The 24342-nt window shown below is 42.3% G+C and overlaps 1 protein-coding gene across 13 annotated transcripts in view; it reads right to left on the reverse strand.

The window, feature by feature from the left end:
• LOC120397400 (tetraspanin-15-like) overlaps nucleotides 1–24342 on the reverse strand; it is a 248840-nt gene that overhangs the window by 70886 nt on the left and 153612 nt on the right. For 12 of the 13 annotated variants that reach the window (XM_039523167.1, XM_039523165.1, XM_039523173.1 and 9 more), the window contains one exon: nucleotides 12853–12966. The exons of the other annotated variant lie outside the window; for it this stretch is intronic. In XM_039523167.1, coding sequence (XP_039379101.1) covers nucleotides 12853–12966 — 114 coding nt within the window. The remainder of the gene's footprint in view (nucleotides 1–12852; nucleotides 12967–24342) is intronic. 13 annotated transcript variants of the gene reach the window in all.

Below are 24342 nucleotides of genomic sequence, written 5' to 3' on the forward strand. Positions count from 1 at the left end.
CACTATAAAACCTATAGTCAGTGCTAAATAAATATGGGTAGAAATAGTATGTATGTAGGCCGAAATATATGGTATGAGTGCACACACCACCCTCACCCACACACATCTGCCCATTTCTTTAGCACCAATCCAGTGCTCGACAGTGATAAACTCCACAGGTCAGGGACAATACACATTTTGTCTTGCACAATCTAAGAGGGACAGTTAAGGCAGAATATCCTGATAAACTCAGAGCAGGGAATAACAGTTTTTATTATTATTATTGGCTGATTTCTTTACATAGCAGAGAGGTGCCTAAGACAGAAGGTCTTTGTTTCACCTGTCAGCAGCCACATCTCTCTCAAAGATATGAACAGAGTCTCTTGTGGGTTGCCAGAACACTCTTTACACTACCATCCTAGATAGTATATTTCTGATCAAAGGGTTATATATGTCATGGAACTAACAGTCCCACCTGAGCCATCATGCTCTGTAAGAGTAAACAGGAGCAGGTACGCCCAATGTATCCTTCACAAAGACACCCTCATTAATCAGATTTACACCAATGTTTTCCCCCACCTCCTTGAATGTTGGGGAGACAAGCAGTAATATCATTGCAATGGCTCTGTCAAAAGCTTACATTCCAGCTAACACAGATTAACGTGCTGTACTCTTTCAGACACTGGAAGGTGGCAATGAAGCCTAATAACTTTATTAATTGAGAGACTCAGAAACAAGTCTGACAATGGAGTTAATTAAGTTCTTTTGCTCTGCTGTTTGACATGGGCCTGAGACATTTTTATGAAGCTTGTTACCTGTCACAGAGAAAGGGAAAGAACAACCCCAGTGAATTTATTATAAGCTAGCTAGAAATGGAAGTGTGAGATATTGGTTCTTTGCAGAAAAGCTGGTGCATGACTAGCTGCATCTTCTGGGATGGTAAGAATTCAATCTAAGTAATTCATCAAGAGATGAATTGATTCAAGAGGGTCACCAGCATCCAGTGAAAACAGTGGGCAAGTGCTAGCAGGGAGGTAGCGAATCTAATGGTTACCGCAAGAGGCCTGATTATCAAGGCTGTTTACGTGGCTTTGCCATCAATTTGTTGTGTGATGTTGGGGTTTGGGTGGGGGGCTCCCATTTCCTCAGTTTCCCAAGATGTACAATGAGGATAACATTTTCCTAATTCCCTAGTATATCACAGGATTTAGAGTCTGATTTTTAAACAATGGCCTCTCTTTGTGTAGCCACATTTTGCACTTGCAAGTGAGGATATGCAAACAACTGCCTAATGGCACCTGCAAATTTCTGTCCAGGTCACTCCTAACCCTAACCTGCAAGCTTTCTGCACTCAGAGCCCTCATCAGCTTTAACAGTAAAAGAGGGTACACAAGCAATGAGGGATTTGGGCTAATATGGTGCAGTTGCTGCATCACACTTGATTTCATTTCATGGAGTCTAAGGGCAGAAGGGATTGTTAGATCACCTAATTTGACCTCCTATATATCATGGACAATTACATTTCACCTAGGTACCCCTGTATTGAGCCCAATAACTTGTGTTTGGCTAAAGCATCTCTTCCAGAAAGGCATCCAGTCTGGATCTGAAGCCTTCAAGAGATGGAGAATCCACCACTCCTCTTAGTAGTTTGTTCCAATGGTTAATCACTCTCACTGTTAAAAAAGTGTCTTATTTCTAATTCAGATTTGTCTAACTTCAGCTTCCAGCCACTGGTTCCTATTCTGCATTTCTTTGCTAGCTTAAAGAGCCCTTTAATACCTGGTATTTTCTTCCTGTGAAGGTCCTTACACATTGTAATCAAGCCATGTCACAATCTTTTTTTTTTTGATAAACTGAACAGATTGAGCTCCTAATCTGTTGAGGTAAGACATTTTCTATAGCCCTCAAATCACTTTGGTGGCTCTTTTCTCAACAGTCTCCAATTCTTCAACTTACTTTTAAAAATGTGGACACCAGAACTGTAGACAATATTCCAGAATCAGTGTCAACAGTGTCATATACAGAGGTAAAAATCACCTCTCTACTCCAACTCACGACTGCCTTGTCTATACATCCAAGGATCACATTTGCATTGCACTGGAAGCTCATATTCAGTTGCTTATCCACTATGACCCCAAAATCCTTTTCAATCACAGCTTTCCAGGCGACAGTCCCCCAGTCTGTAGCTATGACCTACATTCCTTTTTCCTAGTTGGGTAACTTTGCATTTGGCTGTATTAAAACCCATTTTGTTTGAATGGGCCCAATGTACCAAGCAATCCAGATTGCTCTGTATGACTGCCCTGTCTGCATCATATACTAGACTACCAATCATTGTCATCTGCAAGTTTTACCTGCAGTGATTTTACGTTCATGTCCGGATCACTGATGAAAATGTTATATTGAACTGGACCTAGTATTGATCCCTGAGGAACTCCCTTGGAAACATCTCCATTCGATGATGATTCTCCATTGATGGCTACTTTTTAAGATCTGTCAAATTTTCCTATTCCTCATCCATTTCATATGAGCTTTATTGATAGTGTATACTGCTAACTTTTTATTCTGGATATCATGAAGTACTAAGTCAAATGCCTTACAAAAGTCTAAGTATATTACATCCACTAAGTTATTTTTCATCAACCAAACTTGTAAAATCTCCTCAAAGAAGATTTGTTTGACAAGGCTGATTTTCCATAAAACCATGTTGACTGGCATTAATTATATTCCTGCCCATATCAGCTTCTTCATTTTTATTTCTTGGCCCTGAATAGATGTCAGACTGAGCATCTTATAGTGACTTGTAATATTCAAAAATGGCATTTCATTTGCCTTGCAGGTCATTTTCTGTTCATCTCTTATGCAAGCTGTCAATATGCAGCATATTAGACTTTAAGCAAGATGGAGGTAACCAGATTGATTGCTAAAAAGAATTCAGAAGTAACTCATTAAAATGGGAAACAAATTTTGTTTGAGCTACAGGTCTTACTTTATGAATAATCACTAGGTAACTGCAACTTCTAATTTAAAATAAACACCTATAAACCACAAAATGCAGCTGCTAACGTGGACACCTTCAAAACTTCAAAAACACATTTTGAGGATTGCATACTGTGTTAAACCAGGCCTCTTTCTGGTTATGTAAACAAATCTCTTAATGTGCTAAGATAATAACACCACCACCTAGCTCTTATATAGCATTTTTCAGCTGTAGATCTGAAAGCACTTTACAAATGGAGGTCTAGATTGTTATCCCCATTTTACAGATGGGGAAACTGAGGCACAGAGCGCTGCAGTAATTTGCCAATGGCATCTGCTTTCCGTTCATTCACCAGATAAAATGTACATACTCATGAATTTATTTGTATTCAGGTAGCACGAAGGAGCCCCAGTCATGGACCAGAATCCTACTACACTAGGTGCTGTACAAACACAACACAAAAAGACGGTCCTGGCCCTGAAGTGCTTACAGTGTAACTACCTGTAATTTTTCCTTCTCCAAAAGGGGCACCTCGTGGTCCTGGATCCATGACAAATGGGCTATTATTCCTCTTCATTTTCCAAGCATTAAGGTGGTTTTTTTTTATTCTCTCTAGCTTCACAGCATAGTGCCAACACATGGAGCTGTTCAGCCAACTGACTGCCTCTGACTCCCCAGCCAACCACCAAAGCTGAGAAAACAAACCATAAATTCTAATTAAGAACCATCGCAGACTACTAGCCATCTCCTGGCAGGATATTTAATCGACTTATTTATGACACAAAAACTGGAAGTGAAGACTAATGGCAAAGATCCCAATATGAGAATCCCAGCCTGTCACCATCACTCTCCGGGAATGCTCTCTATGGAATAAAGGAAGGGGAGAGCAAGTGTGGGGGAGGAGGAGGAGAACAGACTGATCTTCGCAAAATGAAGTATGAAATTGAGAGGAAAAAAAAGTGTGATCTATTTCCGGTATTTTCCCCACATTTGAAAGTCACATATTCCAACAATGAACATTCGAGAGAATAAACATCCCAAAATAAAAACACGAAGTGGCCTTTTATGGTATAAATTTGCAGAATTTGGTTCGTTATTGTAGGGAGGATGCATTGCACCTTTATCTGAGGCATCCAGCATTGGCCACCGCCAGCAACAGAATGTTAAAAAAAAAAAAAAAAAAAGGGAACGGTACAGAGTTTAAGCATAGAAGTTTCCGGTTATCAGGGAATAACATACAGATTATCGAGTATGCAAAGTTTGGTTTAAGTTCGGGTGGCATAAGGAATACATAATCTGCAATATCCCCGATTGGAGGTAAAAGGTTGATGGGTCAAAGTACAGACATTGAGATATGAGGGTATGAAGTTCATAAAGTGGCTATGTTCGGGTGTGGAGTATAATGAGTGGATATGATGATAAGGATGGATTGACCTTAATTTGGTGAGATTTAATGTTCAGGGAGTTTATGGTTCCAGTTCATATGATCCAACGGAGAAAGTCTCTTTGTCTCTTTCTCGTAGTTGAAGAACGATGTCACTCTGGCTCACGCCTCCTGGTACTGTTGGTAGCCGGTGATGTGCTCGATGTAGATGTCCCTGGACCATCGGATGGTGTCTGAGACCATGAGGCGCCGCATGAGCCGTGCGTAGCGTCGACCGATCCTGCAGGTCTGCAGCACTCACTCGTTGCAGGGGTCCCAGGCGCCCAGGGCTCTGATGATCAGGGCGTCCATCTGCACCTCGTAGCCCTTCGCTCTCAGGGTGTCAGCTAAACTAAGGGTTTGTCTCCATTGCAATTAAACACTGTGGCTGGCCCATGTCAGCGGACTTGGGCTCAAGCTACAGAGCTATGAAATTGCAGTGAAGGCATTGGGGCTGGAACTCTGGCTCTGGGACCCTCTCCCCTTGCCGGATCCCAGGGTTCAGGCTCAAACTCAAGCCCGAATATCTACACCACAATTTTCCAGCCCTGTAGCATGAGCCTGAGTCAGCTGATGTGGGCCAGCCGCAGGTGTTTAATTACAGTGTAGACAGACTTTAAATGATCCATTGGCCTGTTCTGCTGTGGTGATTCCCAAGTCTACCATACTGATGAGATCTAACCCAGATGTACTAACTTGGTACTAAAGCCAGGTCCATACTAGAAACTTTTGCCTTTACGGTAATGTTGGCTAGGGGTTGACATTTTTTTAATGACATTTCTATACCAGCAAAAGTCTTAGGGCTTGTCTATACTTACATTTTATAGCGCTTGAACTTGCTGGCTCAGGGGGGTGAAAAATCACCCCCCTGCGTGCAGCAAGTCTGAGCACTTTAAAGCGCTAGTGTAGACAGGCTCCAAGCGCTGGGAGCATGGATTACCAGGAGTGCTGGGAGAGCTCGTGCACAACCACACTCGCACTTCAAAGTGCAGCCGTGGGAGCGTTCCCGCGGCAGCGCTTTGAAGTTTCCAGTGTAGACATACCCTTAGTGTAGACATAGTTATACCAGCAAGAGTGCTTTTCTAGTAGACCTTATTTTGTTCTGGGAACTGGTATAACCTATACTGGCAAAAACACTCTTGCTGGTACAAACTGTGTCTGCACTAAAAGGTTTTGCTGGTATAGCTATACTGGCAAATCTTTACTAGTGCTGGCCACGCCGGTGTAAATAGAGAAAGCAGGCAGGGACTATATTGTCTTACTGACAATATTTTACTTCATTGGGAACATCCGTATATAACATATATACCTTTTATCCCTGCCTTACTGAAGACTTAAGTCCCTCTAACCCTCTGGAAAAAAAATCTTAGTGGTCCTGATCTAGATCATTTCCTTTTATCTCCTTGGACTCAAGCATGTTCTCTCCCAGAACATACCTGAGGTGGTTTCATCTTGTACCCTTATGACTTGATTTTGAGAGGTGCCACCCACAATTCCCACAGACTTAGATAGGAGCTGTGAGCGTTTCAGCGACTTTGAGAATCAGACCATCAGTCTCCTTGACCTTGTCAGCTCTTGGGATTTTTATGCCAGATATTCCCTCTGTCACGATCAATCAGGCTGCAGCCTTCAGAGATTTTCAAAGCCACCCAGTTCCCACTAAAATTAATAGGATCTAGATGCTTAAATCCTTTTAGGTGGCCTTGAAAAATCTTAGACTAAAATTGTCAGCATCTGCTCACAATGACAAATGTTATAGGAACCAAATATTGGTGAAGTTTTTTTTTATTATTGTGTTGTTTTTCCATGCAATCCAAGAGCCATATGAAATCAAATTCCAACATTGCTAGCATTTTTGCTTGAACAACAGGCACAATTTCTCAGCAGCTCATCTTCTACCACTTTCTTTTTTAAATAGTTTAGATGGGTGAGACACTCATTGTCAAGTCCCAGTTACAGCAAGGAGCAGCGATGCCATACACCGACTTATCTGGAGGGGATGTGAACTAAGGAACGCTCTGATTATTCAAACTATTTCTGAAAAGTTTGGCAGGTCTCCCAGCTGAAGTTAATCTTCCCGTCCTCTCAGAACTGGCTGAAATACAGTGGAAGCTGCCCACCCGCCAATAAAAGTCAGTTTCTGTAGCGATGCATCAGGCTTGCTGACACTGGCTACTTCAACATTATGAGCTAGGGGTGTGATTTATTGAGTTAGCACAAGTATAAATAGCAGCAGTTTCAGATGGGTTTGTGCTTGGCTCGGCTAAGCCATGCCCCTGCTGCTGCTACCTGTGCTACACAGCTATGCTGCTATTTATACTGGCACTAATTCAAGGAGAGGAGTGTGTGTACATGAGCAGGGGAATCACACCCCTAGCTCGCCATGCAGATGTAGCCTTAAAAGAGCCACCAGCAAATACTGTCTTGTATTTGAAGGAGATTTACCCAAATTGGATTCTGTGCTGTGAGTGAAAGGCTTCCATTTCAGTTAAGCTCAGACTAGGATGGGAAAATTCCAATTCCCAGTGTCGAGTGTGCGAGAAGCTGCCAGGGTAAATTTATTATCTGGCTCGCTGACTTTTTGTCTGTTTTTTTTAACGTTCTGTTTTATGAATTTCATGAGTGAGAGGTGCTGGGGACTGGAGAGCTCCGTGCGGCTTTAGAATCGCTGAAGCCCTCTTAGCAGAAATGCATGCCAACCCACCACGGTGCCTCAATCGCTCTCTGCAGGAATCTCCTCCAAGTCCATCTTCACTGCTCACATCATAATTGGCCTGTCACGTGAGAATGCCAACAAGGGGACATCCTCATCAAACTCTGGTGTATTTTATAACGTGGACAACTGTCTATTAAAATCAGAATTGAGATCTCCCTGTACAGCTCATCTCTTGCAGACCAAGCAGATAAGCATATCCTGGCTTGGATTCTGACCAATAAGCTAGAAATGAAAAGTTCTGTATAGAGCTGGTTGAAAAAATGCTAATTTTTTTTCCCCCAGGGAAATTCAGAAAAAATTTAGTTTTTGCCAGATTTTCTGTTAAAATGTTTGGTTTTCAAAAACCATTTTCAGTAAAAATCCTTGGGTTTGGGGGAACATTTTTTCCGTTTCACAAACAAAACCAAAACCAGAATATTTTTGTTTGCCAATATTTTTGTTTGATGAAAACCATTTTCATAAAATCAAAGTTATTTGACAAAGCAAGTTCTAACTAACTGTAGTTCTACACGCTGGGCTAATCTGGAGTGTCTAATCCCAAAATACAATGTAGTATGTTGAACCTAGGTAAGATTAGTCTAAGAGGAGAGAACTCCTCACTCACTCTCTGCTTACTGAGAGCACTAATAGCCTAACGTCAAACCCCCTTTGCTTGCAGGGAATTGGCAATAGGAGGGGGAAAGTAGTTTGTGTATTACACAGTTTAACCTTGACACGTTCTAGCCTAGCCCATCAATGGAAGCTGAAGAATCTATTAGCTAGGAAAGCCCATATAGTGTAAATATTTAAACAAAAATGATTAAGACTGTCTTGTGATTCTGGGTACCCAGCTTGGTAGTTGATCTGATTTTCAGAAGCGCTGAGCACGCATAACTCCAAAAATAAAGTTTGTGGGAGCTGCTGGTGTTCTGAAAGGTCAGGCTCAGTGTGTCTCGTTGAGCATCTAAAACAGGGATCTCAAACTCTAACCACCATGAGGGCCACACGAGGACTAGTACATTGGCCCGAGGGCCACATCACTGACACCTTTTCATATAGGTACAAAAGCCCCCCCAGACTGCCCCCACTCCACCCCTACCATGAGGTCCCACCCTGCCCCTTCCCACCCCTTCCCTGCCCCCATTCCAACCCCTTCCCCAAATCCCCACCCCTGCCCCGCCTCTTCTTCACCTCCTCCCCATAGTGCGCGGCTCCCCGCTCCTCTCCCCTCCCTCCTGGAAAGTGCTGCCAAGCAGCTGTTTGGCAGCGGAAAGTGCCGAGAGGTAGGCAGAGGAGTGGGGATGCGGCACGCTGGAGGCAGGGGGGGATGGGTGAGGGGAGCTTGGCGGCCACAGGAAATAACTCTGGTGGGGAGGGCGTGGGGATCTTGGCGGGCCATAGCAAATAACTCCGCGAGCTGCATGTTTGAGACCCCTGATCTAAAATTAGTGGCTGCTTTTGAAAACATTTCCTTTCTCCACCCACTGACCCAGTCAGGGCAGCAGGAGTCTTAGACAAAACCATAAACAAGGAAAAGAGCTGTTAATATAAGCACTGTGGCAAAAACTTTTTTTCAGAGCCACCATAGCTTCAGAGAACATCTACATGATGTGCCCGGCAGGTGGCGGAAGAAGGAGATTCCGAGAAACAGAGCGAAGGCAACGTCTATGAATTAATAAGGATACAAAGTCTCCTGGGTAAAGGAACATGCACAGTAGGAGCAGCCATTAAACCTTTCCAACTATTCAGCCATGCCTGTAGTGTGTTATGGGGTAGTTTTCAGAAATAGTCATCATTCTTCAACCAAAAAAATGAGAGTTTACTGCTCATGAGAAGAACAAATAACTCAAGTTTGAGCTAGAGACTGATACTGTCAAACTCATCCTGAACACAGCTGTGCCAATGTACCACAATTCTTATCTTCAGCATTAGCTGCTATTGTAGTCCTGGGTCTCCAAACACAGCGGTGCTAATTCAACACAATTTTAATCCCCAGCACCGTCTGCTATTGCAGTCCCATTCTCCACCCACAGCTCTGCCAATACACCTCAATCCTGACCTGCTTCGCTCCTTTACCATCCCAGTCCTGCTTTGTCCCAAGTCCCTAGGTCAACTAATTCATCTCTGTTCCAACCTATGTAACCTCCTGCTATCCCAGTCCACAGGCTAGCTGTTTGAATACAGACCTAGGATCTGGGTTGGGCTTGTATAACCTAAACTGCTAATTCAAGCAAGCTAGATCAAAGCTAGCTCAGGTATGTCCACAAATGCAGTCAGGTCTCTGATTGCAGTGTAGCTGTACCCTTAGACTCTATTGAAAATTCCACCCTACACAGCCTGCCCAACACCATACAGCAATGGCCTGATTTTCAGAGGTGCCGAGTGCCTACAGCTCCCAGAGGAGTCAATGGGAATCATAGTTGCTCAGAGCACTGGAAAGCAAAGCCCTACGTGAAAATAATCCAGATCACATGAGTCCCTCTAGTCCTTCCTCCCTTCACGTTCCCTATCAGAGGAGCCTGTTATAACTAACCTGCAGGGCACTACTGGCCTCATTACTGGCCCAGCTATAGTATATTTTTACCTCTAGCTGCATCTTGGCACAGTTCCTGGTACTCTATTACAAGGCACATATTAGAATGGTAAGCACCAAAAAGACCCCTGTATTAAATATGATTGACACTCAAGCAACTTCACAGAAATTAACTTATTCTCAGTGAAAAAGGAGCTTCATTAATGGTAGCCATACTTTCAATTTACAATTCCTTAATGTATAATGTAGCAATTTACAGTGGATTTAGGTATAATTATTGTATTACAATGCATTTAAACAGAACTACATACGTATTCCCTTCCCTTCTTAACTGCTTTTACCGTTTACATGGGGGTTTGTAGTTAATCATTTGATGTGATTATATAGTTATGTGACTGTATTATTCATCTATTCTTGCAGTTAATTTATGTATAATCAAAGTGTGGTTAATAGTTAAGTAAGGTAAGGCTGCAATATAAGGCCTTTATAGGTTCAGAAGAATCATTCCTATGTTAAGTACATTCTGGTCTCTAATCAATAGAAACTGCACGGATTTTTTAAGTAAGGCTAATGATTTTAGTGGGTGCCCCTCTCAGGGTCTCTGGCAAAGGCCATCACCCCAGTGGACTTTATAGATTTTGTCACTAGCTTGGACTTGTCATCCTGTCCTTTTACTGCATAAGAAGTACAAAAGGAACTTTCTTATATCTCATACCAAACAGATCAAACATGCACACGCTACTTACCACAGTGAAGAGTGCATCAGAAAAGTTAAAGGGCTAGGGGCATAACATCAAAAATATACTCAACCCTCCCCTCAACATTAAGGGGAAGCAGCCAGCTAACTCCCCAGGGATGTTGGAAACCTATCTTAGAGGTCTAGAAGTGGCCAAATGGAGCTAACTCAGTCCTCTCCCAAGCATTGAGCCTGCCAGGATGGTCTTGAGTTGTTATAGTATCCAGGGTACTTGATCCTTTGTTTTTTGCTGGTTCTTCAGTTAAGTTTGAAGATTTGAGCACACAGATTTTCAATGGAGCAGCCCTGCAGGGCTGCATCTGAGGTGCCACGTGTCCTGGATTTTCAAGGGATTGTCCTGATTTTATCAGATCCTACAAGCCAACTTTGTAAGCTGCTGACTAGTCCCCCAAGGAGACAATAGATGCTTGTGAAAGATAACGACCTGCAACAGCGCAGTGCCCTGACTGTCAAGAGGTCACTGTGACAGGTGCGGTCACAGAGACCCCCTTGGGACTGTCACCTGATGTGCTGAAATTACCTCTGAGCCCGTTTTCCCTGCCAGCCTGGGACTTCCAGAACCCTGCCTTGTTCAGCCAGACATGATAGCCTGCTGCAACACAGACCCAGGGTCTGAACCACGCCCCCAAAGCTGCAGGCTTTAACTGAAAACCACTCAGCAGGTTACCTATCTCCAACACCCAGAAACCCAGTTCCCAATGGGATCCAAACCTCAAATAAATTCGTTTTACTCTGTATAAAGCTCATACAGGGTAAACTCAAATTGCCTGCTCTCTATGCCACTGATCGAGAGATAGGCACAGCAGTTTGCTCCCCCAGGTATTAATCACTTACTCTGGGTTTGTTAATAAAACACAAGTGATTTTATTAAGTATAAAAAGTAGGATTTAAGTGGTTTCAAGTAATAACAGACAGAACAAAGTAAATTACCAAGCAAAATAAAACAAAAAAACATGCAAGTCTAAGCCTAATACATCAAGAAACTGATTACAGGTAATCTTTTACCCTCAGAGATGTTTCAATAGGCTTCTTTCACAGACTAGACCCCTTCCTAGTCTGGGTTTTCTCCCTTTCTTCTCTTCTACCTCCTTTTATAGCTTTGGCACAAGGCGGGAATCTTTTGCCTCTCTAAGTCCCCCCCCCCACTCCTTCTAAATGGAAAAGTACCAGATTTAAGATGGATTCCAGTATCATGTGACATGGTCACATGTCCTGTGAGACCTTATTCTTCATTACCCAAAGGCTGGCCCACACATACACAGGAAGGCTTGCAGGTAAATAAACCCATTCACAACCAATTGTCCTAGTCAATGGGAGCCATCTAGATTCTAAACCACCATTAAGGGCCCACGCTTTGCATAATTACAATAGGACCTCAGAGTTATACTTCATATTCCTAGTTTCAGATACAAGAATACTACATTCATAGAAATAGGATGAATGTATTCAGTAGGTTGTAACCTTTGTAATGATACCTTACAAGAGACCTTTTGCATAAAGCATATTCCAGTTACATCATATTCACACTCAAGCATATTTCCATAAAACATATGGAGTGCAATATCACAGTCACTTTGAAAAAAGTTGATGCAGTGTCATGACAAGTAGGGTCCTCCAAATGGGCAGCTCTCTGAAATGCAGATGTGATACTGCAGGGGAGGGAGCAGAGTGCAGGTGCCCAGCAGATAGAATTCTGATCAAAGCCTGGTCTACATGGGGTGACAAATAGAGCTGGTCTGAATGTCAAAATATGCTGTTATGCTGAAACTTTAGTTTGGGTTGGTTTTAAGAGAGATTCTATAGCCTGGTGATATAACTACTGGCCCAGCAAGTGGGAAATCTAGGTTCAAAACCCTGCTCTGCCTGGTTTAGAGTGATGTGGGATGAAAAACTACTCTGAATTAAGGCCAGTACCCTATACCCTCAGGCTATCGAGAGTGACTAACACTACATTTATCTGACAAAGTAGGTATTCACCCACGAAAGCTCATGCTCCAATACGTCTGTTAGTCTATAAGGTGCCACAGGACTCTGTCGCTTTTTACAGATCCAGACTAACACGGCTACCCCTCTGATACTTAACACATGCAAACGTTTCACAAAACTCTTTTGAAAGGTTTTGTTTTCATTCCAAAGCAGAATGAAAAAAATCTGTAACCTCAAAAGTTGCTGTGAAATTGGATTGTTGTCCTCTGGTCTGTTCAAGTGAAAAATGCAAGACAGTCTATAAAAAGGCTAACGGTAGAGAGTGAGAAAAATAGACACAAGTAAGCAGGGGAGAAAAGAAAAGATCTGTTATGTGAGAAGACACATGAGAAGGCCGTTTAAGAAGACGGCATAAGCAGAGAAGAAAGCTCTCATACCAGGAGCCACATTGTGAGAAGTGACAGAGGAGATATATGCTAGAAAGCCCTAGTGAGTTGTCATAGGCCTGTTTTAATTAACACTCTTCAATTTCTTCTCTTAACTGCTCAATCTCCCTTACCTTCTTGATACAGCAAGTGTATGGAACCCCACAAGCCAGAGGACCACTGCTGTTGCATGAATGGTACTGATTGACATTCCAGTCTTTATATTCATCACCTCCACAACAAGAGAACTGTGCAAACAAAGAAATTAAAAAATGCATCATAACCAAGTGATAAATAACAGCATGTTTGCAGTATGATAAATATTTGCAGTATTTAACTGAAACTAACAAGAAGGGGATTCCTTATTCATGCTACCGGACAGGGGCCGACTCGGAGGTTCTCTCTGACCTCGTACCACTCAGACTAACACAGCCTCATCTAATGTCATCATACAGGAGTTTTCCCTAAGTTACGGCTTGAACTCAGTAATTCTGGACCTCCACTACAGGCGCCAGGTAGAATATTTTTGGCATGGTCAGTAAGAATTACAGAGGAAGGATAGGAGATTGTTAAATTCACTTAGTTTCAGGCCAAGTTTCAGGCCAAGCATTTACTTTTCCAAACTAAAGCAGTTTTCCAGATGACTGTCCATCAGGAGTGTGAGGTTAGGAACAGGCTCAAGCTAGCAAGGCAGCCTTGACATGCCCAAAGCACTGAAGCAGGATAATAGGAAAGCTCAAGTAATTTTTTAATACCGAATATTTTCAGCCCATCTGTACATGTGCCCTCTAAGCCCATCACTCCTCTGGGCACGGCTAGGATTTCAAGGGCTAGTTTGTGGAACAGACATTACAAGAGCTCAAATTATTTCTTGCTCAATAGAGCAACAAACACAACTCAACAGAAGTAGGAGTCAGTTTGCTATGAACAATGAGAGTTCCACAAAGTCCTTTTGGCAGCTTGTTCTTGAAGGCACAAAGACTTCAATGTAATATGCACTTGTGGATTTTCCTACAGACATTTGGATGCTACAAGAGTATGCATTTATGTAAAACTACTAGGCATTGGTGATCTAAAAGACCACATCTCTGTTCATTTAAAACAGGACAAATGACTGGAGAACATGCAGGAACAATCCTGCCAATGACCAAAAGGGACAGATGATTTAATTCTATAGGTCTTTTTAAACTCTAAGGTAAGACTTTTGCTCTCCCTTTCTTTATAAGAGTGTCATATGGGGCTTTTTAGTGTATTAGACTGTTACTCTTTAGCCCAGGTGATTAGCCAATATTTGGGGTCTTTTGGATTGTTTCCATTAAGAGAAGAAATTGATGAAAGAGTCAGGTATTTATTGCAATCCTATTTATTTACAAAGAACATACACATATTCCTATTTCTCTGAACAGAGTAGGAGTCAGTTTCCTTGTTCACACTTCCAAGCCTCTTTCCAACCAATACTCTGCCTGAAAAGCTCTCTTTCAGGGCCATGTTAACCATTGTTTCTCTTGTTATTTCCTGGCTCTCTATTTATTTTGCTGCGTCCGGCTGCTTCTGACAGACAATTATAGCTGCACCAAATAATATCCAGCCCCTATATTTGAATTCAGTCTCCAAGGAAAACCCCTCAGTTCACATGGCTCAGCTCCAACTCCAACCTTGTGCCATGGCTAGTCTGTGATTTGAGTGGTGGCTTCTGTTTCAGCCATCACTAAACAGAGGAGAATTTAGCTGCTCACTCATTTTGCCTGAATGGAAGGCTACTATCATGCCAACCAGCTTGAAGTTTGTCAAAGCTGAATCCCCACTCTGTCACTCCTGGTGCAGAAGGTGGGGGCCTGCAAGGATTCTAAAAAATAATACTTGCTACTCCAGGCTTGCATTAAACTCCCAAGGTTACAGCTTTTCTCTGACCTTGGCTTGGTAAATGTTGCTACTGCCCAAATGCAAAAAAAAAAAAAAAATAAAATAAAAACCACCAAAACAACCCTTTGAACCCAGGAAGGAGCACTTGGGAATTCCTCCCTGTGGGGTACCCTCAAGCCCTTTCACCTCCCCCCCCACTTCTGGGGAAGAGCTGAGAAAGAAAACAAAGGAAATTAGCTGTGGCTACCAGCTAATCAAACAACATGCACAAACCTCTTAGGACACCAAAAATCCAATCCTGTTCTTAAAAAAAGAAATTTTATTAAAAACAAAAAGGGAAAAAAATACATCTGGAACTCAGGCTTTTTTGCTAGATCTTAAAAGAAACAATTACAAAAATTAAGCACCCAAAACATCTTTCTTGGGGGTTCAGCTTAAAGGTTACAAGCAAACAAAAGCATCTGGGGTTAGCACAGAGGAGATCCACAAGCCTTAAAAAATAAACAGAAATAAACCTGATCACGTCTAGCTAAACATTTTGATTTACTTACACATTTGGAGTTTAGATAAGTAGTTCTAGGCATGATCTGATCATTTATGATCATACCTGGCTTAAAGCTGCTTATAGCATGGCTGCTCTGTCCCTCCAGCCCAGAGAACAACAGACAAAGGGAAAGTTTCTTTCCCCATTTTAAAAAGTTCTAGCCTGCCCATTGGCTCTTTTGGTCAGGTGCTCACTTCCCCCCCCCCTTCATCTGGGGACTTTTTAACCCTTTACAGGTAAAGCAAGTAAAGAACAGCTACCAAGAGGGGTTTTACAGCTAACTGGCTGTCTGGGTGTCCATCAAAGAGAATTATCCCCCCCCCACACACACATTTTATTTATCACAAAGTTGGTTTATGATTTCCCATAAACCAAAGATATACTCCCCTGGCAGCCACCCAACCTCCAGCATTAACAACACTAAATGTTTTCCTGCACACTGCACTTGAGTGCTAAATACACTGATTTTCACAAGCAATGACTTTTGACTTTTCATTCTATTTGGCTTCCAAGGACAGTGTTATTTTCATATTGCAGCTTTTCAGAGATTTGTAACAGAAAAAGAATGTGCTGGAGTGAGTTATAATTGACACTCATCTTGCAGATGAAAATGCAAGAAAGCTGCAGAAGGGAAATGTTTTTCAATAAATTACCGTAAGTTTTACAATAACTTTTCTCCTCTCTCCTCCCACTCTAGGGCCTGAGAACAAGATTGCATGGGCTAGTTAAGTGAAACGTAACTCATGATGATTGTCAGATTTATTGGGCTTAAATTAATCTTTTTTTAGTTAATTTAGTCTAGAAAGAAATTATTTTCACAAGACTTGTAAGTGAATTTAGTGCTGGTTAAAGGGGCCAATTTAACAGCCTGAGAGACTAAAACCCTGTCTGTATTCACAGGATAGATATAGCATAGGGAGTAGCACACGAGACTTCATCACTCTTTCCTCCATCAGTATGTCTGGCCTCTGAATTACAGGGACCACCCTCTAGGATCAAGAGGACAGGTCAGTCTCCATGACCCAGTCAAAACCTGCAAAGACAAACAATAATAATTGGGACCAGTTTTGGAAGTGGTTTTGGAAGTGGTCACCCATCCCCCCAGGTCCCACTGGCAATTAAGCTCAAATGAAGTTGAACAAGTCAAAAGATGATGACTGAAAATAGTGCAGAATTGAGATTCACGGTGCTACTTGTCCTGATAATTGGCCTCTGGCTAACCTGGCCCCTCAGAAGTGGAGCAGACAGCTGGAGATTACTATACTGTTCTCCAGCCTGCCAACTTTGTTTGAGGCAAGTCTATAATCCAAATCGTAGGCCAACTGTGCACCTTTGGAGACATTTACATTGAATCTATGCTTCTCTAATTAGTATCTTTGTTTTCTCTCTCCAACTCTAACCGATTTTTCATATTTTCTATGAATATGACAAACAGCAGCTGCAGACTGGGTTCTTTTTTGTTTTTCATTTTCACGTATGAACAGATCTATTTCAGCCCAGGAAAAATCAGGCTCGTTCATCTTTCATTCAGGCTGATTTAATTAGAGGCAACTAGGATACATCCTTTATTTCTTTCCCTTATGATCACAGGCAAGAGTTTTCATTTCATTGTCTTTAATGAATGTATTTCTCAGTTGTCTCCAACACCCTAGCTAGCTGATCCCATTCCACAAAATGCCAATCAGACTCCACTCTCTAATGGGGATTTCTCTCCCCAAGTCAAACTAAATTAGAGATCAGATTTACAGCTAAATAGAAAGTGGTTTTACTTTTTTCATATTCACAAAATACAAAAGAGTTCAAGGAAAGTCATGTTCTGTTCTTTGCAGGATGGAACAAAGCTCACACTACATCATGTTTATTTAATTGGGATGGAGACTGTTAAACGAGCTTGCTTGTTTAAATTTTTATCCTGAAAGAAATGTCCAGTTGTTGCTGGTGGGGAAAAGTTTCAGATTGACAGTCTTGGATAACTGTCCTCTTATTACCCCTCCAAAGGCATTGTACAAATAACAGGAGGGCAAGCGTTCTGTCTTTCTCATACTGCCTGGCCAATATATTCAAGCCTGTTATGGACAGATGGCCTCTAAAGAAGATACTGGAGTTCAGTCTCTATAGTCCATTTAGCTCTTAGCCCCTCTGCTCAGATTACATGCGGTGGTGAGGAGTTTAATAACTGGTGTGTGTCCACTAGCAATTGGACCGAGACCATCAAATTCATTGCACCCAGGTCGCTGAACAGGTTGGGTTGGTTGTCATTTTAATTAAATGCTATTTGTCCAACACAAAGGGAAACCACGTCCTTCCAATGTGAGTGATGCTGTATTGTAGAATAAGAGCAGACAAAACAGAAGAAGAATAAACTGTCCATGAGGGAGCACTGTGGAAGCCTCTACTGTATAATAGGATCCGGCAGAAAGCAGGCTTCCAGAAGTTTAAACATGCAGTACACAGAGAACAAAATCGTAAGTTTATAACTACATACATCACACGGTGGTATAAGCGACATACTTGGTCCCAGTGTAAATCAGGAGTAGCTCCATTGATGTCAGAGTTTACCAGTTATGTCAGATGAGAATTAGGACCACTTTGCATTCAATATTTTACCCATAAGAAGTGTTAATTAAAGTTGCATAATGAATATGGATGCTATACAAGTGATGGAATCCAGAAGTCTGAAGATGGGGCCCAGCTCATATCTCATTTTCAGACATATCAAGACTCTGGGGAAAATTCAGAACTGGATTTGAACCTTGAAGTTCTGGCCTTCCCCTGACTTTTTTTTTTTTTTAAAATCCACATTCTGTAATACTAATATACTTGGTGAGATAGCTACTTATACAGCCAACTCACTTTGTTCCCTTATCCATTTCCAGAATCACTGTTTTGACTTCAGCTATTTGAAACACGCCTTTGTGGTTATTCTTATGGTCAGCATTTCCCACCTCCATAAACAAAATAAAAGTAACGCCAGTGAACTAGCTGTTCAATCAATTGTACAATCCTGGTTGTTTAAGAACAGGATAGGGCTCTATCATTCATGTGTCTCTGCGCGGTGCTCACCCTGGCCCGCTGCCGGCTTGCAGAATGTCCTCCCTCCAGTCCCAGCCCCCTGGCCGCCCGGCCGGCCCGTGACCGCCCTCTCTGCCGGCCTCCTCCCCCCCCCCCCCGCCCGCTATCTAACCTGGGTCTCTCCCAGGGAACCCTCCCCCCTCCCCCCCTCCTCAGTGCCTAGCCAGTGCCTTAGTCTAGTGGTAGCCCTGCCCCCCATGGGGCAGGGCCACCTATCAGCCCATCCACCCATCACAAAGGGGGAAGGTTCCTGGGGCCTTTGCCCCCCCTGCCCCCTCTGCCCCTGGCCCCCCCTGTACCCCCCCCCAAAGCTAGGCCAGGCAGGGGGGCTTTTGGGCTGCTGGAGCCAGGCCAGCCTCAGCCTCAGCCTGCCCAGCCACTTCACAGGTACTCTAGCCTCAGCTCCAGCCAGGCAGCCCCATCTCTCTCTCTAGGCAGAGAGAGAGAGACTCTGGGCTCTGGCTTTCCTGCCTCTTATAATCCCCCAGGCTTTCTTGGGGGGTGGCCCCAGCTGCAGCCACTTTCCCCATCATCAGTGCAGCAGCCACAGCTCTCTCTCCTGCTGCCAGTGCATTTCAAAGCCCTTAAAACCCCGGAGCAGGGTCCACCCTGCTACAGTCTCCCATAGCACCGCATGACAGGAGTGTGCATATTGATGACCGAATAGATGTCTGAAAATGCAGACCTCACGGCCCCCTTGGCGCAGCAGAGATCATCATGTCCCAGCGAAGAGGTTACATGGATTGAAACTTTGATTTGATCTCTCACCCTCCAAACCCAAAAGCAGCTAGCTTTTTTGCCAACACCCCTCTAACTAAACTTTGGGGAAGCTCAGATTTCAAACATGCTGGAAGTGGTAAAGAAGTGGTGCACCTATGAGCCTGGGAGGAAAGTTAAAGGGGGTGAACTGTCCCTGAGTGTGACACTTTGCTAAACTCAGAGTCTGCACCTACGTCTCCCAAGTAGAGTTGAGTGAAATGGATGAATAATGTATTTGATGAAAAAATGTAGTTTTGGTCGAACCAAAACAATTCCTGAATTTGACACAAATAATTTTGTCCATTCACAAAATGGCCAGAGGAGAAGAAGATGGGGAGTGACTCTGCTGCTGCTGTTCCCCTCCCGCAACCTTTTAACCATTAGCCCAATGATTAGGGAAGTTACCTGGATGTGGAAGAGGCAGGTTCGAATAACCACTCTGGAAAATGGACTTTTTCAATTCACCAAAAATTCTGAAAAATTCCATGTTCAGTTTGATCTGACTTTTTTTTTTAAGAAATGTTCAGACCCGCCCCCAAAATGATTATTATTTGCCTAGCTCTACTCCCAAGTCCCAGCTGACAGTTCTGACCACTAGACAACACAGCTCCTGATTTCATACTCCTGCTGCTGAAATTGGCTGGGGAGCCCTTGTGCCAGACAGTGGCTGTGCAAATTGGGGCTACCTAATCCTGAAGAGAAATGGGCACCATGTGCTGAGAGGCTTCAGGCTGGGATGTTCACAGGTGCCCAAGGAAATTAGGTACCCAACTCTCATTGACATTACAGAGTTTTGATTAGAACATGACTCCTTGCTTCAGGTACAAAGCAGCAGGTTAATTCTGGTCAAACCTGATGTTATCAGCAAGCAGCTGATCAAGAAGGACACAAGGGTTTTAGATTTCTTAGCAAGAACGCGAGATGTGCAAGCAGATTAGTTGGACTGACATTTTTGAGGAGTGACAATGTGCTGATACCTGTTCAGTTCCCCAGAGAACACGTTAAGGAAATATTCTCATGTCCTTAAGATGCTTAACAAGAGATGACATTTGGTAAGTAACAGTTTTCCCCAAGGAATTTCAACCCTGTAAACTTCAGACCTTCTTCTCACTGACAGGTCAGTGGCAATGATCAACTGTATTTTCTGCAAACATCTCTGGTTCTCTTTCAGGAGAGTGGAAAAAATAGCCTTTTTTAAAAAAGCAACAGCACATTCCTATTTTCTTTCTTCCCTGGCTTATCCTTAGCAATGCATGTGGTGTTTGAGAGATGCTCGTATGTGTTTATGTCTCAAACTTGTGTGCTGTTTCTTTTAATACAGAATTTACTTAAGAGTTTGATCCAAATTAACCCAGCCTCATGAAAAACATATCTTCCTCTCCTGCTTAAACAGTGTTTAGATTATAATCCAAACTTCATGGCAGACACTTCTCAGTTGAATCCAAATGTTCTCCAAAGTTTTAGAAAAGTTGAGATCTGGACTCCCAAAGTGTCAAAGAAAAGATAACACCACATTTATCACCTCAAATATGTTTACACAGACTCTGAAATCCAGTTTATAATGTCCATTTTGTTTTAACACTATTTTTTTATATTCTGTTTTGAAAGTTGTATAAAAAGTGTTATTGTGATTCTTGCTTTGTATAGATATTTGATAGAAGTCTTTAATGGTTAGTTGTAAGTGTACTGCAAATAGCAGATCTTAAATAAAAGGACTGTTTTGATCAAAAGAGCCAGCAGATCAACGAGATATTCTCATCAAAAACCTAGGTACATCCTGCTGGTATGAGATACAAGACTGGTATAGAGATGAGCTCTCTTCTTGAGTACAAGACTTTGTAAAAATGCAAGTATGTTCTATTCAGGATATTTTAGAGAGAAATAACGTGGAGAGATCTGTTATCAAGAGCAGTAAACGTGGGCTTTTTCACGCCCCCACAGCTTCACAGAGAAAAACCTCAGTTTCAAACCCACACAAAGAATTCCAGAAATACTGAAGATAATTTCTTTTAGAGACACTTTCAAGTCTTCTTCATTCATTTACCTTCACAGAAAACGTGTGTAGTTGGGAAATGTTTTGGTTATGACTAAGGGCTTGTCTACAAGATGCTGCAGTGTGGTCTATGGGGGTGTGAATTGTAGAGCATTAATATGTTGCTCGAACTGCCCAGGTTGTGTTGACGTAGGACTACATTAATATGTCCTCAGTCCCTTTTAGTTTGTGCCAGCAGGGGCTACCTGGGGCAGTTAGAACGCAATGCATTAGAGCATTCTACAGTTCACACCCACATAGATCACACTGTGGGATTGTGTAGATAAGCTCTAAAACTCATGTTTCCTCTTAAAAAAACCTTGTAAAAACCTTACAATCCCTTAATGCTTAAAGATGGCATAAGCCTCTTTTGAGATGCATGTTTGCAAATATTTTGTCTAAATGCAAACCTGCGTACAAAAACTTCCAGATACATGTTATGTAAATAGTGAGATGGTTATATGTGACACAACAAGGTCATTTGATGCCGGAGTTGGTTACTAATAGAAGAAGCCACTGGAGTATAGGATATTTGTATTAATTAGGTATCTGGCAATGCCTAAGCAACTGAGCGCAAAAAAAAGACAAGAATCACGGCTCCAAGGTTTGGTGTGAAGAAAGGACAATAACAGCTTTGATGATTGCCATAGGGCTCTGCCCTCAAGCATGCCCCCTTGTGGCCCTGCAGGTACACTGCACACAGCCCCTCAGATTCTTTCACTCAACTACCCAGACTGAGGCTAGTTCAAGACACGTACCCCGTTCATGGGGTCCGATTTACTAAGTCATTCTACAAAGTGTAACTCACTTTGTTAGTTGTGCCAGGTCTCCATGCTCTGGGTTGACATAAAAATCCTGGTCAGCTCTTGTTCCAGTTCAGGAATGGAGCAGATACATGCTATTGTAACTGAAGGTACTAACAGCTTCTACTGTGAAACACCAGTGTACTTAGACCATGTATTTCAAGTGAGGCTACGTAAACGAATCTTGGTAAATAGAGAGAAACAGTGGGATATAATTCAGATTTTAAATTCTTAATATTCATTAAATTTCTCTGCCTCAAGCCATCTCCTTGAATGGCGCATTTTAAGTAACTGATTTCAATACTTGCTTTGATTTCATAGAATTTAGTTAAGATTACTCACATTGCCTATTTATAAACTCTTTATGTTATCCATGATAAACTGAACAGCACTCACCAACCTTTAAATGAAAGTCCTTTTCCCCCAATCTATAAACTGTATCATTTATCTATGATATCTTGCAAAATGTAGCCTGGTCTATAGATGATGAATAAGAATTCCCAGTTATCGCTTTGAAGATTGACAGGTCCTTGTCCCAAGATCAGGCCCAGTACTATTAAAATTATTATATAGTTGGGGAGCCAAATGTGCCCAGCTGCAACACTCACGCTATAGGAAGTCGTCTATATTCCCAAATAAATAATTTATGAATCCATTTAGCAAAGTCACAAACACTCTAACTCAGTAAGGTAGATGTATATCCTGTGGTCTCGCCATCTTCCAGAAGCTGGTGGTAGCTCTTGTTTCGGTGGTTGGCTGATGTCATTATGGACAAAATTCCCCCTTACATTTGACTTCCAGTTCCCCAAAACTTATGGGTTACCTAAGTTTATCTATGCCAAAGTTTGTAGGCCTCAAGCATGAAGCTAGCTGCTGAAGCCAATGTCTTACGGGATATAGGCCTGTAGGTTCCTTGCATTACTGCTGAATAAAATAAAGCAGAATATAATGCAAAGCAGTGACTAGAATAGAGGTAAGCTAGCTCACTGGGCTACAGGAAGGACTTACTTCTAATTTTGGGGAATGATACTCTGGTTGTAGTTTACTTAGAGATGTGTCCCCTCTAGGGTAGACCCCACTTTTAAGGTTTAATCTCTGTTAAAAGCTTCCACAGAGGGGCGTCCGGAAGTGATTAGAACTGAAGTCGCCACTGTTTGTGTCTTCTTTCATTTTGCTTTTACTCCCCTACCCCTTTTCATTTAGTCATAGTTAATCGCTGTGATTGCTCTGCTTAACTGTTGGGTGCCCTAAAGCAGGGACAGAACTACATGTGACTGACAGTGAAAGTCACATCCTGGAATTGGCACTGAGAGAGACAATTGCTAAGAACTGGCCCCCTGCCATTTCTTGTTTCTCTAGATTTTTTGGGGGTACATTTTTTGGAGATAAAATTACTTGGCGCTCAGCAACTTGAAATGTCCCTTTCTAGTGCACAGTCCCAAATTAAGCTTTCTTGTGCATGCCCGCTCTGCTGGAAGAGATTATATCGCTACAGTGCCAAAAGTCTTACACGAAGACGAATGTTGGAAGAAAATCTGGTGTGGACTCTTCATGGCTGCATTTTCTAGCTCCTTCAAAGTGTTGGTCAGGATCTTGGAGGGTGTTCTTCCCTGGGAAGTTAGATATATTCCTAGCTATTTACTGTGCCAGTATTTACTTCTCACAAGACACCACACACTTAAATGTGGTTTTAGATCTGAAGGAAGCATAAGAGCTAGTTTTCATGTTTTCTTTCTTGCTACACTTTGATGGAACCCAACAGATGTGGCCTTAGGGGTCACATTATCAAAAATGATCCATGTTGATGACAGGCAAGGTACTGTAGATATAAGAAATCTGATAGTGGTATTACAATTCTGTCTTCTAGATGGTTGTTAGCGTGTGTTTGTTAAAACAAAAACACACATCCCAGTGACAGACTCATGGGATAATGAGCAAGATTGGTGAAAGAAAACTTTCATCTTTTTCTGAGAGAGACTAAAAAGGAAGAACATGTTTGCAAGAGAAACGCCCATTTATAGGCAAGCAGTGGGCCTGAATTTTCAATCTAAAGAACGGGACACAAAAAAATTTCTTGTATGTGCAAATAATAAATCTGAGCTAAGCAGTTAACTTGTTTTACACATTTTTCCATTTGTTTTTAATGAACTATTTTTCAGAAAAGAACCACAAAGCAGGGGGAGGAAATGGCTCTAGTATGCCTAAGAGACTGACTTCCAGTGGTCCAAGTCACTCAGTCTAGGTCTACACTACAGGCGAGGGGTGCGATTCCCTGGCTCACGTACACATACTTGCACTAGCTCTCATCTAGCTAGTATGAGTATAAATAGCCATGTAGCTGCACAGAGTAGCACAGGTATTGTCAGTTGAGATACAGTTTAGCTGTGCTGAGTACAAATAGGCATGTGTATATGAACAGAGGAAGCACACCCCTAGCTTGTAGTGAAGACATGGCCTTAAGCACTTTTGAAAATCTCCCATCGTAGGTGGTTTGGGGAGGAGGCTTTAAATCAGGACCTAGGAGTTTGATTCCTGGCTGTGCCACTGAGAG

The sequence above is a fragment of the Mauremys reevesii genome, linkage group 2 (genome assembly GCF_016161935.1).
Source record: "Mauremys reevesii isolate NIE-2019 linkage group 2, ASM1616193v1, whole genome shotgun sequence".
Classification (NCBI taxonomy): Eukaryota; Metazoa; Chordata; order Testudines; family Geoemydidae; genus Mauremys; species Mauremys reevesii.